The sequence below is a fragment of the Hippocampus bargibanti genome, linkage group LG11, assembly GCF_051943395.1.
Source record: "Hippocampus bargibanti isolate YZ-2025 linkage group LG11, ASM5194339v1, whole genome shotgun sequence".
NCBI classification, from domain to species: Eukaryota; Metazoa; Chordata; class Actinopteri; order Syngnathiformes; family Syngnathidae; genus Hippocampus; species Hippocampus bargibanti.
This window is the reverse complement of record NC_142744.1, coordinates 15,018,224-15,034,786: the sequence shown is the minus strand read 5'-3', so window position 1 is coordinate 15,034,786 and position 16,563 is coordinate 15,018,224. Positions and strand designations below refer to the sequence as shown.

The following is a 16,563-nucleotide window of genomic DNA, read 5'->3' as shown; positions in this document are numbered from 1 at the left end:
ATCTGCTGGTTAGCTGCTGCCCAAACTCATTCGCCCGATACGGCCAGGCTAAAAATGTCTCCAGACTAAAAATTAATTGACTGAAACACTTGATGTACACGGACAAGTGGAACCGAATGAGAGCATTTTTATTGGTCCATATTGTGAACGGAAAATCCCAAAGCTGCATGCAAATTATTCCATGAGAGAAAGAACAGGAAGAAGAAAACGCATTGAAAGGTGTGATGCAGAGATCAGATGCGGCCATTTAATAATTAAAAAAAAAAGTGTATGTCGAGAACAGAACAGAAATGAGAGCTAGTGATCCCCTGAGATTTAATCAGAACAATCACCATGGCAACAAGATCACAATCAGAGTGTGTAAAACTAAATCAAAGGAACCAGAATTTAAAGAGCCGCCGTAAATGACAACACGTTTATAAAGTTCACTCTTGTGACTCTTGACAAAATCAAAGCCAACAAATAATAAAACGAATACAACTGATTTGAGAATTAATGTGCTGTAAAGTGTCCATCCATCCATCCATTTTCCGTCCCGCTTATTCCTCATTAGGGTCGCGGGGGTTGCTGGAGCCTATCTCAGCTGTCTTCGTCCACGAGGCAGGGGACACCCTGAATTGGTTGCCAGCCAATCGCAGGGCACACATAGACGTACAACAGTCACTCTCACACCTAGGGACAATTTGGAGTGGTCAATCTGCCTGCCATGCATGTTTTTGGAGCGTGGGAGGAAACCGGAGGACCCGGAGAAAACTCACGTGGGCCCGGGGAGAATTCCACACAGGGAGGCCAGACCGGAACGCGGACCGGCAACCTCTGCACTGTGAAGCCGGTTTGCTAACCACTCGACTACCGGGCCACTGCCTTGGATGTTTATGTAGTCCTAACACCCAATATTCTGTGGTTCCTGCAATTTGAGTGAAAATGACAAAAACCCCGGCACTGGAGTGGACACATATTTGCACATTGTCTGGCAGTGAATGAGTTATTTTTTATGTCTAATGACCATAAAAATAGACGACATTGAATGTTGGGAAGAGAGCTCATTTGTAAAATTTAATTGAGTGTAAGTCAATCAGAAGGGTCCTGATCCTTCGTTCATTTTCAGCACATTCAATGTCACGTACGGACAGCCTCTCGTTGGCGATTTGATCCCACCCATTTTTAATTTTCTGTCCCCCCTTGATCCTTCCTGACTGCGGCATCTGTGCGTTACTGTTTGTAAATAAAGGATGAGAAACCAAAAGGCAACATTTGTACCGGAAAGTGCGGAGAAGCAGAAAGAGAGTTGTCGCACGCGTGTGAGAAGCGTTTGGATTTTGTTCAAAGACAGAGTGAGTCTTAATTACGCCACCTTGTTGCTGCGAGCAGATTTACTGGAGCAAGACAGATTTCACCTCGGGCTGTATTACACTTAAGCAAATTTTTATCCGCAGAGGACAATGTATCATTGTTATTTCAGCGCCTGGTCACAGCAATTTGAAGGTCTCAATCTTGAGGCCTGTGAAGGGGGTCCTTTCGGTAAATTCATTCTGCAGCTGGTGTCGAGCTCCACATTATTGGAAAAGAAAGGAAAAATGGAGATGCGTCTCATTGTCAAATCTGCCTAAAAGGCTAATCTCCTAATTCCCATTAGCGTTCATCCCCCTTGGAAAATAGGCTCTATTATCCAGCCAGGCATAGTTTTTGTTACATGAGGACCACTGTGTCTCCATGTGTTTTCAATCTTTGGTGACCAGGGCTCATGTCAAGCAATATTGAATACTCTGTTAAATAGTCAAAATCGTGGCCCGGGGGCCAGATTTGGCCCACCATGTCATTTCGCCCCGCTAAAACAAATTGCGGGTACCAACTTCCATGATGCTTGCTAGAATGTGTATAGAAATCCCAAATTGTCATGTTTAACTCATTCACCGTCATTCCAGAATTTTTTCAGGAATTAAAAATATGACGTGGAGCGCCGCCATTCCCGAATTTGTTCGGGATTTGTTTTTTCTTGCGGGGATACCGATGAAGTCAGACCTCTGGCAATGTTTTTCCCTTCCACGAGAGGGCAGCATTTGCCTTTTGCACAGCCGCCACCACTTGTGCCTCATATTACTCCAGACTCATATAACTTAGGAATTAACTCTTTTTTTATCAGATGAAACAAGAGAGTTTAAGGTTTCTTACGCTGCATGGAATATTTTTGCATTGCATGTAGTCCTAAAACTCAATATTATGTGGTTCCTGCGCTTTGAGAGAAAATGACAAAAACCCTGGCACTGGAGTGGACACATTTTTGCACATCATCTGGCAGTGAATGAGTTTAAATGTTGTTTTCATTTTGTTCCAAGTGCTCTCGTTGGTTTTCCTTTTTTTTTCTTTTTAAAAGATGGGCTGAATGATCGTGATTTCAGTTTTTTTTACCAAAAATATGGTTATGAATAGATGTTTGTTGTCATCATCGCACAGCCCAAGAATTTCAAACATAAAATTGGGTAAAGCTTTTTCAAAGTGAAAAAAATGAGGACACCAACATCTCTTGTGATTATTTTAGTATCGCAGTACTTCTTGATGAACTGGAAAAGGGAATAACAATTCCATTCTTTCCGTCTGTATACTGTAAATATTTCGCATTTTTTACATTTTTCATGCTTTGTAGTCTTGGCCATGATTCGGAATTTCTTTTGCAACTCCACAACTTCATCCAGCAGACGTTCACGATTGGTTTGAGCATCATTAGCCTCAATATTTAAACGCAAAGCTTTCTGTCATTCTCAGTCGACCTCATCTCAACCATTAACCCAACGGAAAAAAAAATATTGCACTTGTTTTACTTCTCCATTCTGCATATATTAGAAATGCAGTCATAAAAACATATGTAGATGATGATGAATTGTCATTGTTGACTTTGTTGACCGGTCTTAAATTCGAAAAGAATTACCCTCTGCAAAAATACAAATCACCACAGAGGAGATGGAAATTCTCTACGGCAAATGTATAACCCTGTTTACTATTGAAACGTGTTTGAAGCTGTTCTTTAACACTCCCAGGGACAATGATTACTCCACTTACCATGTTATGAGGCTACAAGGTGCACAAAATGGTTAAACATGTCTACAGACTGTTATTCGAAAAACAAGTGTGGAATCAATAAATATTTTTTGAGCCTGCTGTGTCTGAGATGGACAAGATGGCATGCAGAGTAACAAATAGAGGGTGCTGCCCCAGTAGTGAAACAGGCACTCCAGAATTTGGGTTGTTCAAGTTTAGATGAATGGAGCATTTTGGCCGGCGTGATGATTTGCTGCCATTGCGACTGAGGTGTACAAGAGAGTCTTGGAATTGAAGTGCATCGGCGCAACAGCAAATGCGACAGATACTCAGGGCACGCTGCTACTCAGCAGCCTGCCCTCAAACTGTGCGTCTTTTCAACACCAGGTCGGCTTTGTCACTGAAATAAAGAAGGCCACAGCATACAGCAACCACCTTGTCTAATTTTATTTTTATAATACCTCAGATTGAAACCTATTTTTTTCTGAATGCTTTGATTTCTTTGGGCAAAAACCAGTGAGTTCTTTTTTTAGGACGGTGCTCTTTATCTTAATCAGCTCTCATCGTTGAGAAGCCCCCCCATCTGCCAAGCTGGATTAGTTTCATCGGGAAGTTTCCTGTGTTGCTGCTCATTTCAGATAAAAGTGGGATTTAGGGGAGCTTGACAGCTGCATGACCCGTGCATTTAGCATTATTTTTATTTTTTTGCTGCCCGAATAACAAAAACTCATTTACACCATGTACACCACTATTAGATATTTACCGCGTCATATCGGAATCATTGTGATGGAAACGCTGTCCTTGTTTTTGGCAGGGATGTCACCAAAATTTCTATTCAGTTGTCCACTCTGCATTTGGTCTACAGAAAATCTTTTGGACAAAGTGACACAATCCCTCTCTGCATTAGGAATCCCACCCCTGCTTTTTTCCCCCATCACATTGCTGCCTTTCTTCTCAGAATTCTTTACCGTTATTCTTGAGCTTATCCCTCCCGCCCCCAACAAGCATCCCCTATCGGCCTTATGTTTTCAAATGTGTACTAATTAAAACAGAAAGTCACTCCAAGCAGATGACATGTCGTAGCCTGGCTAATAACTGCTGACTGAACCTCAGTCCCTTAACTCAAATCAGTGATTGGCTTAGTTGACCTGGAAAAAAGCAACAGCGATCATGAGGGGACCTGCAGAAAGTCAACCCCAGTACTTTTTTTTCACAGGTCACGTGTTGTACAGTACTTCAGGGATATGCAGATTCCGCCGCAATTTCTTATTTTGTGCTGCAACGACCATTTCTGCACTTTTGTCAATTTTAGGTGTTCAAATGCCTCCATGTCTGTCACGTTTTGCTAGGTGGTGATGGCGGGTGCGGATCCCAAAAAGCAGGCAGGAGTGAGTAGGAGGTTGTTTGACAATCTGTATTAAAATAAAGGTCAGCAGGAAAAAAAATGTAAAAAATCAAAATCATCTGAACGGAAAAAATACAAAGTATCAAAAGAAAATCAAGTGTAAAAGTCCGCCAAGGTTAAACAAACACATGCACAGCATACAATGCATGCAATTCCAGACAAAGCAAGCAACAAACAATGAACCGACACCGGATGGTCGTGCCGGGTGTCCTTTTAAGTGTCAGTGATTAAAACGACCAGCACCTGCGAGGCTGCAGGCAGGGCTGATGTCGCTACCCGTTGGTCGCCAATCTGATCGGGACGACCAGCACCTGTGCAGGTGCAGGCGGGGCCGACAGCGCCCCCCGTTGGTCGCCAACCAGATCATGACAATGTCAGTCAAAACACAAAAAACACTGATGAAGCAACAACGCAGTAGGGATCTAACACCTGCTGAAATGATCATCTGTTGAAACAAAAATCCAAACAAAAATGATTCATAATCACAATTGCTTGTTTGTATGTACTTTATGTATGGTTTTTATATTTCAGATTGTACTTTCCTTCGCATAACATTGGTCAATGGTACAGAAAGCATATTTTTGACACTGGTTGGGGGGGTTCTTCTAGCACTTTGTAATTTTTAGTTATATATCATTTTTTTCTTTTTAGGTTAGGCTTATAAAACAAGGTTCACAAAAAAAGGAAGATCTGAGGAGGTCAATAATATTTTCTCTTCTGGATATGTACAGAACGATATCCGACTCTCAAAACGGGGTCTCGGATTGGAATTGAATAAAAACAGTTTATTTATTCAGAAATGCAAATCCAACAAATAAAATTGGTTACAATAACCAGGAAAACCCAAACAAACCCAAAACACAAAATGCAAGGATAATATAAACGGAAATAGCTTATGTGAACAGACGAGCATAATGCCAAAAGGTGAAGGGTATGAATGCCAAGACTGACCTTAACAACAAAACGACTTAAAATGCAAAAACAAGGCAAAGTTTATTTTGAAATACTTGACTGATTATGATTGGCTGCGGGTGATCAGGATTGAGGCAAAGGCTTCCTCTGCCACCTGCTAGAGACACACAAAAACAAAATCATCACCTTTTGGTAGCTTCTGTGTTTCAAAATGGGTCAATTTCAGAACAAAGAGTTCGGCTCAGAATACTTTTCCATTTTTACAAGGACGTCTACTTAAAATTTATGTGCGTCTTGCACTTTGTAATGAACATAATGGCAAGAGGTTGAACCTCCCCGACCTTATACTGTTAAGTGGCCCATCATTAAAAAGCAAAATATGAAAGCCCGACATGCCAAGAGAGTGGCAAGGACAATTCAATGTCAAGAGTGTTGATGAGAAGCGTTTACATGATAGCAGCGGTCCTTCTAACAGAGAATAGGCCGAAAGAAAGTACCCGAACATTCTTTTGAAGTCTGTCATCCTCTCCTCCTCTTCTCTGTCTCCGTGCAGCCCGGAAAACCTGTGCACCTGCCGAGTTTGCTTGCCTGAACGGCCAATGTGTGCCAGGGCGATGGCGCTGTGATGGGGAACCGGAATGTCCCGACGGCTCTGATGAGGCAGAGGAGACTTGCAGTAAGTGATGCACAAGGGCGAATGAATATGACTTCATTTGAATGAACTAAATTCCTGGATTCTCGAAAAGAATAATTTGGATATGTGAGTAATCGATTCCATGGCCAAACCATCGCCATCATGGATTTTTTTTTTGGGGGGGGGAGTAATACTGTACAGTACGTAAGTATTAAGTTAAGTAAGTAATTTTTGTCATATTCTTTTACCACCTGTTAAAGTTGCTCATTGAGACTGTTTTGCAACAAAAAAAGTCAAAGAAAAAGCAATACAGCTATTGAATTTAATTTAAAAAACATTCTTATCTTACAGACAGTCTATTGTCGGTGTTCAAGATAAGAATCTGTTTTAAATTAGATATCAAGTAGACAGGATGAACTTAATACAATTAATATAGCTATTGCTTTTTCTTGGACAGTTCTTTGACTTTTCAGTTCTGTCATGCTCACTCTTGACAGCTATATTCACAGAATTGGTCGAACTGTAGACTCATAAGACTAAAAAGAGTATTCAACTTTACTGTAGATTGCAGGTGTCAAAGTCATGGTCCGGGGATGAAATCTGGCCCGCAACATTATGTTATTCGGTCCGCAAAAGCAAATCAAACATGTGAAGTGCCATGATGCTTGCTAAGGGCCAAACCAAAATTTCAATTTCAAATTGTCCCATGCCATTAACTCTTTGAACTCTTTCAACAGTAGCCAAAATGGAACTGTACAGCGTGTTCTACCGGAAACAAATTCCTTGTGTGTTCTACATACTTGGCAATAAAGATGATTCTGATTCTGATTCTGATTCTGATGTAAACCACAATAACACTCATTATTCCTAACTTCAGATTTTCAAACTAGTTATTAATCATTATCATTAATTTGTGCGTTCTGTATATGGCGGAGATGAAACATTCTAAAGGTTTCCCCAAATTCATAGCGGCCTTCGACAGGAAACCGTTACAACTATGTAGCCCGCGGTTAAAAAAATAGTTTGACACCTCTGCTGTAGATGTTGTAATCTAAATACTGTATATAAATAAACTGATACCCAAAGCTAACCAAGTTTTAAATTGATGAATAAATGTAAAAAAAAGCAAATATTCATCAAAATGCGACCGATAATGGACCCACCCTTCCTTGTGTTGCATCTTCGTGAGACATTTGAATCCAATGGAACCATTACAATATACAGTGATACCTCGGCTTACGAACGCTTTAGCAAAGGAACTTTTTGCCTCATCAGAATCAGAATCAGAATCATCTTTATTGTCAAGTATGTAGAACACACAAGGAATTTGTTTGGTAGAACACGCTGCACTAGTATCATGAACATTAAATTCGCGACAATATAATCTTGGCATACGAACTAGTTTTATGGCAACACACGGAGCGCCACAATGAGTGATGTGTCGTTCGAGCTCCTGAAATGGCAGCCGGCTTTTTTCCCCTCTACTCCCCGCCCCCAGTCTTTGGTTAAAGCCGCACCTGTTTGGTCAATATCTGTGGTAGCGAAGAAAGGGGAAACACGCAGTAAAACACACGCAGCAGTGAGCGGGCGGAGGGGTTACAGAAACAGAAACACACACACACACACACACACGAAATGGAGACGACATAGCTTGAAACACAAAAACAAAAGTGAAAAAAAACTAAAGTGAGAAAATGGATAGAAAACAAGGTGAAATTTGGACTTGTTTCAACTTTATTGATAGTTCAAAGGCAGAGTGTAGACTGCAAGGTTAAAATATCCCATCATTCAGTCTCCACAAATAACCCACACAAGCCATCTGTACAACTTGAAGAGAACATACAAGCAAGGGAACCAGCTATTAATGAAGTTTGTAGTGTTTCTGCCTACATCTGTTGCTGTTGCAATATCACAACTTCTAAGATGTACAACCCAGAGTATCACGGTTTGCGAGGTGGTGATGGCGGGTGCGGATCCCAAAAAGCAGGCAGGAGGGAGCAGGAGGTTGTTTGACAAATTGTATTAAATTAAAGGTCAGCAGGAACAAAATGTAAAACATCAAAATCATCTGAACGGAAAAAATACAAAGTATCAAAAGAAGACCAAAAGTAAAAGTCCGCCAAGGTTAAACAAACACATGCACAGCATGTAACAAACATGCAGCAAACAATGAACCGACACCCGATGGTCGTGCCGGGTGTCCTTTTAAGTGTCAGTGATTAAAACGACCAGCACCTGTGAGGCTGCAGGCAGGGCAGACGTCGCTACCCGTTGGTCACCAATCTGATCGGGACGACCAGCACCTGTGCAGGCGGGGCCGACAGCGCCCCCCGTTGGTCGCCAACCAGATCATGACAGTACCCCCCTTTCAAGGGGCTGCTTCCAGAAGTCCCAACAGTCTCCCAAAAGGTCCACTCGCCAGGGAACAATGGTGGAGACGGCAACCGCTGCCTCTCCAGCATACGACGGGCGGCGGCCTGATGGGAACGGGACTCGGCCTGGGGTGGACGAAGACGCGGCACGGATCGTCGTGGGCGTGAGTGCGATCTCTCTCGCACGTTCACGCGACGGCGCATGGCTCTGCGTGGACGTCGAACTGCCAGGCGCAGAATGGCACCCCGTACGGCCGTATGGGACCAGGTCTCGGCCGGACGCCGACGTGGGAGTGAACTGCCCGGCTCCGGGGGAACGAGACCAGTCCAGAGCCGCTCCGGGATCCAGCGGTGAGTGGGGCCTCGGACTGACGTTGACACGGACGTTGCACGGCTCGTCGTGGATGAGACTCAATTCGTCATGCACGACGACAGCGTGGCTGGACGTGGGCATGCACTGCCAGACACCCAGTGTCACTCTGGACGGCCACCTGAAAGGAGGTCTCGGCCGGACGTTTACGTGGACGTTCCGGCTCGTCAAGTGACGCAATTCAAACTCGCCGAGGCGTGTGTTAACGTGGACGTAGCATTGCCAGGCACAGGGTGGAAATGAGACGGGTCCGATGTACCTGCGGGATCCGATGGTTGGTCGGTTCATTCTGTCACGGTTTGCTGCATGTTTGTTGCATGCTGTGCATGTGTTTGTTTAACCTTGGCGGACTTTTACTTTTGGTCTTCTTTTGATACTTTGTATTTTTTCTGTTCAGATGATTTTGATGTTGTAGTGGACCTTTTGGGAGACTGTTGGGACTTCTGGAAGCAGCCCCTTGAAGGGGGGGTACTGTCATGATCTGGTTGGCGACCAACGGGGGGCACTGTCGGCCCCGCCTGCACCTGCACAGGTGCTGGTCGTCCCGATCAGATTGGCGACCAACGGGTAGCGACGTCAGCCCTGCCTGCAGCCTTGCAGGTGCTGGTCGTTTTAATCACTGACACTTAAAAGGACACCCGGCACGACCATCCGGTGTCGGTTCATTGTTTGCTGCTTGTTTGCTGCATGCATTGTGTATGCTGTGCATGTGTTTGTTTAACCTTGGCGGACTTTTACTTTTGGTCTTCTTTTTATACTTTGTATTTTTTCTGTTCAGATGATTTTGATGTTTTACATTTTGTTCCTGCTGACCTTTATTTGAATACAATTTCTCAAACAACCTCCTGCTCCCACCTGCCTGCTTCTTGGGATCCGCACCCGCCATCACCACCTTGCAAAACGTGACACAGAGCTCCTTGAGACACTTTATGCAAAAAGCTATCCATTCCATCAAGCCATCAACGACCATTACGAAGGTAATTCGAATGACTTTATTATATAGTACAGTTTATTTCTTTAGTTACAATACCACATCACATTTATTACACATAAAATAAGGCATATTGTGTGTAGTTTTAAGGCTTATTTAGTTGAAAAATATGTTTTATGGGGACCTGGGAACGGATTATTCTCATTTTAATGGTTTCCTATGGGAAATTAATGTTTGGGATGCACACTTTTTACACACCTTACACACACTGTCTGGTAACCAATTTATTTAGTAAACTAAGGTATCACTGTACTAATCCGGTTCTGTCTGCTAAAGCGCTACTGCGTGAAGGCAGTAGTATACATGGAAACTTTACAATTTGGTTATGAATGAACCATCGTCAGAATCAGAATCAGAATCATCTTTATTGCCAAGTATGTAGAACACACAAGGAATTTGTTTCCGGTAGAACACGCTGCACTAGTATCGTCGTCAAAAAACTGCTAAGTGGCACTATACAGTTCCATTTTGGCTACTGTTGAAGAGTTCAAAGAGTTAATGGCTTGGGGGAAGAAGCTGTTTAAATGTCTGCTGGATTTGGTGCGCATGGATCGGTAGTGCCTGCCTGAGGGGAGTAGCTGGAAAAGGTGGTGGGCAGGGTGCGGAGGGTCCAGTAGGATTTTCCGCGCCCTTGTTCGGATGCAGTGTGCAAGTCCTCGAGAGTGGGTAGGGCGGTGCCAATGATTTTTTCCGCCGTCCTAACCGTCCATTGAAGTTGGATTTTGTCCATTTTTGTGGAGGCCCGAACCAAACGGTGATGGAAGAACACAGGATGGATTCGATGACAGCCGTGTAGAAATGTTGCAGCACCTCCTGTGGCAGGCCATGCTTCTTTAGCAGCCTCAGGAAGTACATTCTCTGTTGGGCCTTTTTCAGAATAGAGTTGGTGTTGACCTCCCACTTCATGTCCTGGGAGACTGTGATTCCCAGGAACTTGAAGGTCTCAACGGTTGACACCAGGCAGTTGGATAGTGTGAGGGGTAGCTGTGGTGATGGATGTTTCCTGAAGTCCACGATCATCTCAACTGTCTTGAGCGTGTTCAGCTCCAGGTTGTGACGGCTGCACCAGAGCTCCAGCTGCTCCACTTGTTGTCGGTACGCAGACTCGTCGCCGTCTTTGATGAGACCGATGACCGTGGTGTCGTCTGCGAACTTTATGAATTTGACAGCTGGGTGCGTTGAGGTGCAGTCGTTCGTGTAGAGAGAGAAGAGCAATGGAGAGAGGACGCATCCCTGCGGGGCTCCAGTGCTCGTGGTTCGTGTTGTGGATGATATATTTCCCAGTCTGACCTGTTGTGTCCGTCCTGTCAGGAAGCTGAGGGTCCACTGGCAGATCGTGGGGGACACACCAAGCTGGAGAAGTTTGGGGATGAGGAGTTCTGGGATGATGGTATTGAACGCAGAGCTGTAGTCCACAAACAGGATCCTTGCGTAGGTTCCTGTGTTGTCAAGGTGGTCGAGGATGTGGTGCAGTCCGATGTTGACTGCATCCTCCACAGACCTGTTTGCCCGGTAGGCAAACTGAAGAGGATCTAGCAGAGGTCCGGTGATGTTCTTTAGGTGGTTCAGCACGAGGCGTTCAAAGGACTTCATGACCACAGACGTCAGAGCGACAGGTCTATAGTCGTTCAATCTCGAGGGTGCTGGTTTCTTTGGAACTGGGACGATAGTAGACTGTTTGAAGCAGGATGGGACTTCACACTGCTCCAGGGATCTGTTGAAGATTTGTGTGAAGACCGGAGCCAGCTGGTCAGCGCAGACTCACAGGCAGGAGGGGGGCACTCTGTCAGGTCCTGCAGCTTTCTTGATCTTCTGCTGCTTGAAGAGCCGTATAACGTCCAGTTCGTGGATCTGTAGGGCAGAGGGCGGAGATACGGTAGTTTCTGGTAATGGTGGGCAGACCGGGGAAATGGTGGTGTCCTTTTCAAAAGTATGTATTTAACTCATCAGCCATACCATTTTTGTACACTGCTTGGGGGGAAGGTAAACGATAATTTGTTATTGCTTTCAGGCCATTCCACACCGATGCAGAGTCGTTAGCGGAGAACTGTTTGTTAAGCCTCTCCGCATAACTTTTCTTTGCAATGTTAATTTCCTTCGTCAGCCTGTTTCGGGCGAGTTTGTAAACTGCTCGATCGCCGCTTTTAAATGCAGATTCTTTCTCTTTCCTAAGCTGCCTGAGTTTGGGAGTGAACCAGGGCTTGTTGTTGTTGAATGAGCGGAAGGACTTTGTTGGTACACACATGTCCTCACAGAAACTGATGTATGATGTTACAGTGTCTGTGTATTCATCCAATGTGCCCGTTGAAGTTTCAAAGACGCTCCAATCAGTGCAGTCTAAGCATTCTTGTAGCGATAACTTTGCTTCATCTGTCCATGTTTTAACTGTCTTGACTACCGGTTTTACACATTTGAGTTTCTGTTTGTATGTGGGAATTAAGTGGATTAAATAGTGGTCAGAAAGACCCAATGCTGCATGCGCAACAGACCGGTATGCGCCTTTGAGTGCTGTGTAACAATGATCTAGAATGTTTTCTCCTCTGGTGAGACAGTCAATATGCTGCTTATATTTGGGGAGTTCACGGTTTAAACGTGTTTGATTAAAATCGCCCAAAATGATCAGGGGTGATTCTGGATATTTTAGCTCGAGATGGTTTACATGGTCCGCTAGCGTTTGTATACACGCGTTAGCATTAGCTTGTGGCGCGATGTACACGGCAACGAGAATAAAGGAAGCGAACTCACGTGGCGAGTAGAATGGCTTGCAGTTGAGAGACAGCGATTCCAAACCAGGGCTGCAGTGTGCGTCGAGCATCGTGACATCAGTGCACCATTCTTCGTTGATGTAGAAGCATAGTCCACCGCCTTTGGATTTCCCCGATTGCTCCGTGTCACGATCGGCCCGAAGGAGACGGAATCCGGTTAGGTGTAGCGCGGAATCCGGGTGGCGGTCACTAAGCCAAGTCTCAGTGAAGCACAGCGCAGCAGAGCGGGCAAACGTTTTATTGGTCTTTGTGAGAAGCAGAAGTTCATCCATCTTGTTTGGTAGTGAGCGTAGATTAGCGAGGTGGATCGATGGGAGCGGCGTTCGAAATCCACGCTGCCGTAGCTTGACGAGCACGCCGGCTCGCTTCCCCCTCCTACGCCGGCGTCTCAAAGCTCCGTACAGAGCTGCTACGCCGCTCGCGAGCAGCCCCGAAAAACCTTGTAGATTTTGGTGTGTCGGTGAAAATAGTCCCAGAGGGGATTCCCCAATGCTCAGTAACTCTTCCCTCGTGTAACTGAGTCGCGTAGGATCGCAAAAAACAAATGAAAATGACAAAACCAGGAACAATACTAGGGAGCGTGTGACCGAGGCTGCCATCCGCGGCGCCATCTTCATTTTCATTTGTTCCCTTAAATTGGGTTTTAAATTGAGCTGAATCATGTTCCTGCTTTGTAAGAGTAGATTTGGCGAATTATTTTGGCATTTTCTGGTGTTGCATCTTTGCCTTCTGTCAGGTATTTAGTTCATGTAGAAAAGCTTTCCTTTAAGTCATTTTATTGGTGTTTTGCGTTTGACTAAAAATATCAGCCAGCGTGTTTTGGGTATTTTAGATGCTATAAAATGTTTTTCTGATGTCAGTTAGGAAACAAAAAAATGGTGTTGGTTGTCCTTTAACTCTCCCTAAGAAAGCCTCACTAATTTCCCTTGTCATCTCGGCTCCTGTGGCAATTTAACCGCCTTGCCTCGTTCCACTCGCCCACACACTTGAACACACACTCTGCAAAAAAGGTGGTGATTAGTTGCAGCGTCGAGAACGGCACATCTATGGCTGTTAATCAGCGTCGCTCACCCACACACAAACACGGCTGGGGGTTCAAATCAGATCAGATCAGAAAACCTTTGTTTGTCCCACAATGGGGAAATTTGCAAATGGGTCCAGGAGAGACTCCAGTCTTTTATTTGTTTTTTTTTATTGTATTAACGTGGCTTCACATTTGATTGCAACAGTAAATCTCTTCAATTTTAGTTGTGTTACAAATTCTGATCAAATTGGGCCATTCATTCTCATATTAAAAATAGCCAGAAAAAAAATGGTTGATGCACCCCCCACCCACCCCAAATTCAGGAATGGCGCTCAACGTCACACTTTTCAATTCCCAAATAAATTTGGGAATGGCAGAGAATAAGTCAATTTATTCGCTGCCATTTCTTTTGTGACATTTCTTCATTTTTGATCTACTCAAGCACAATTTGAATTGAGAGTTAAAATATAGCATTCATGTGTAATATTTCTGCCACGGTTTTGTTTGTTTGTCGCGTAGTTGGATGAATAATGCAGTATGCGTTCTCCTTCACAAAATTGACAGCAAGTAGGACGACATAAAGCGACCTCTGATGGAGAACGTTTTTGTTTTCACAATCAAGTTAAAGATAAACGAAGAAGCGATTCCTATCGCCTGACTGCACAATGAGGACACAGGAAAAAGCTATTTATATGTAAATCACTCTACAGTATTCACTGTTTTCACATGATGTTGCGCATTTCAATGTCAGATTTACCAACACCAAGAAGTCTAGAACTTTATTTAAAGGCATCGACTATGTTATGGCGATGTGGTCAATTGTACTGTCTGATGCAATTTAAAAGAAGGACGTCAAACTCATTTCAAATTGTCAGCCACACATGGCCTCGGTAGATGTCAAAGACAGAATGAGACTGCTGAGGTCTTCTCTGATCGAAACAATTTTATCTTCTACTCGGATCAAAATAATGTGTGCCCCAGCGGATACTTTAGGAATTGCGTCATATTAAAAATATTCGTGACATGTCATTTCCTTTTTTTTCACTTTTGAATTATCCCGAGGACCTATTCGAACCTTCTTGGAGGCCTGTTCCGGCCCGTGGGCCATATCTTTGTGACCGTTGATTTAAACTCGTTATACTAAGTTCATCCTGTCTACTTGATATCTAATTTAAAGCAGATTCTTTACCTACAGACAGTGTAGGTGTTCAAATACCTGACATTTTCGGCGTATACTTCCGCCTTCGTCTGGCGAAGGCGGAAGTATACGCCGAACACCTACACTGTCTGTAAGTAAAGAATCTGCTTTAAACCTGATTTAAACTGTTCTACAAGACGGACTGTTTCTTAAATAATCATTTTTAAATTCCCCTCACGCAAGTAAGCTACCTTACATATAAATGGATAGCTAGCTCGCTCATAGCTAGTTATCTAGCTGGCCTGTGAATAACATGCTAGTGTCCTCTGTTTGATTGGCCGGGTCAACACTAATACGTAGAGATCTCAACAGCTCACAATTGAACACTTATATTACAAATATTATCAGTGGCGGACCATCAAGGCCTGCAAAGCCTTCTCTGCTGGCCTAAAAATATTTGAATCATGAACTGATGTTAATTATATTTTGTCCATGAATTCTTATTAAATAATTCCAAATCGTCTTTCAGCTTCCTTTCATTACTTTTCCCCTGTTGCGCTGCTTCCAGATGTGTGTTTTCGTATTAAGTTTTTAACCAATCACATTTCAGCCATCATTTGTAACCAGGGTCAGAAATCTACCTGGAGGCCTTCACAAATCCGTTCTGCGGGCCCTGCCGATCAAACTGTTGCTTTAACCAATAAAATTTCAAGTTGGCAACCTAAAAGAGGTACCAACGCTTTCTTGAAAGCGCTGGTCAACGTCAGTTTTCACAAACTATGATTGGCTGGTTAAAACTGCTCTGATCACAAGCCATTCGTGACAAGAACATACTGGCCAGAGTTAGCACACTGCATCAGTCGCGAGCTGCATATGCAAATATATTGTGTTGATTTAATAGCAGATTTTTCAACCCAAAATGGCTGAATGAGGAGAAGAAGTGGATTTGTGTGCAAATTTACCGTTAAAGCCATTTTCAAGACAGACATCATTAAGAAACATTGGTCAGTTATTTCATGGCTAAGGGTATACTGTGGTAGTAAATCACACCACACTTTTTTCAGTTTTTATTAATTCAGACATAACACTACTGAAGGCCTAGCAATGAAATACATGGTCCGCTACTGCATATTATATATTGCATTCTGTAATCTGAAATAATGTTCATTTTTAGTTCAATAAATATTGGTTCTCAGTTGCTTAAGATAACACAAAGGGCACTGTGAATGTGTTCAGATGTGGGTTCGGTCCAAGTTAACTTTTAGGACAAGGGTTGTACTCACATTCACACCTCTGGGAAATTGAGTCCAATAAACTCAGCGTGTGTTAGTTTTGGGATGTTAGCAGCAACCAGAGAGACGAAACCCTCACACGCATAGGGAGAACATACACACTCCACAGGAGGACTTGATTGAAGAATCGAACCTAGAGGTTCTCAACTGTGAGGCACATTAACCATGACAGATTACTCTTATCTCCCAATTGGCTTCTAAACGGAACGATAAAATATATTTCATGGCGAGCAATGTCCTCCTGTTGGACTAAACATGACTGCTGTATAATCAATGTGCATAGAAAAAAAGAAAGGGAAGAAAGTCTCTATATTTGATGATGTGCGGCTGTACAGTATGTACAAGCAGCATTTTAAGTGATGGCAAATGCACTCAAATGCCCTGTCTGCCCCATTGACTCAATTTCACTGCTAATTACCCATCTGTCTCAGTGTTACTGTATAAGCTACCGAAATAGCTCCAGAATGTGTCTTTGGCAAAATACTTGCGGTGAATTCAAGATAACATTTATGGCACACTGGACTTTTCATAAAGAATTAAAGCCTTGGAAGGCCCACCAGGTTGTCTCTGTCACATCCTCGTCTGCTCCAGGAGCGTGCCCCTCCCCTCCTGTCTCATTCTCCT

At 43.6% G+C, this 16,563-nt stretch overlaps 1 protein-coding gene across 3 annotated transcripts in view; it reads left to right on the top strand.

Moving 5' to 3' along the window:
• The window catches only part of LOC148891747 (low-density lipoprotein receptor-related protein 8-like), a 75,093-nt gene that overhangs the window by 9,302 nt on the left and 49,228 nt on the right, over window positions 1–16,563 (top strand). For all 3 annotated transcript variants that reach the window (XM_089007641.1, XM_089007640.1, XM_089007639.1), the window contains exon 3: window positions 5,907–6,029. In XM_089007641.1, the coding sequence (XP_088863767.1) occupies window positions 5,907–6,029 (123 nt within the window). The remainder of the gene's footprint in view (window positions 1–5,906; window positions 6,030–16,563) is intronic.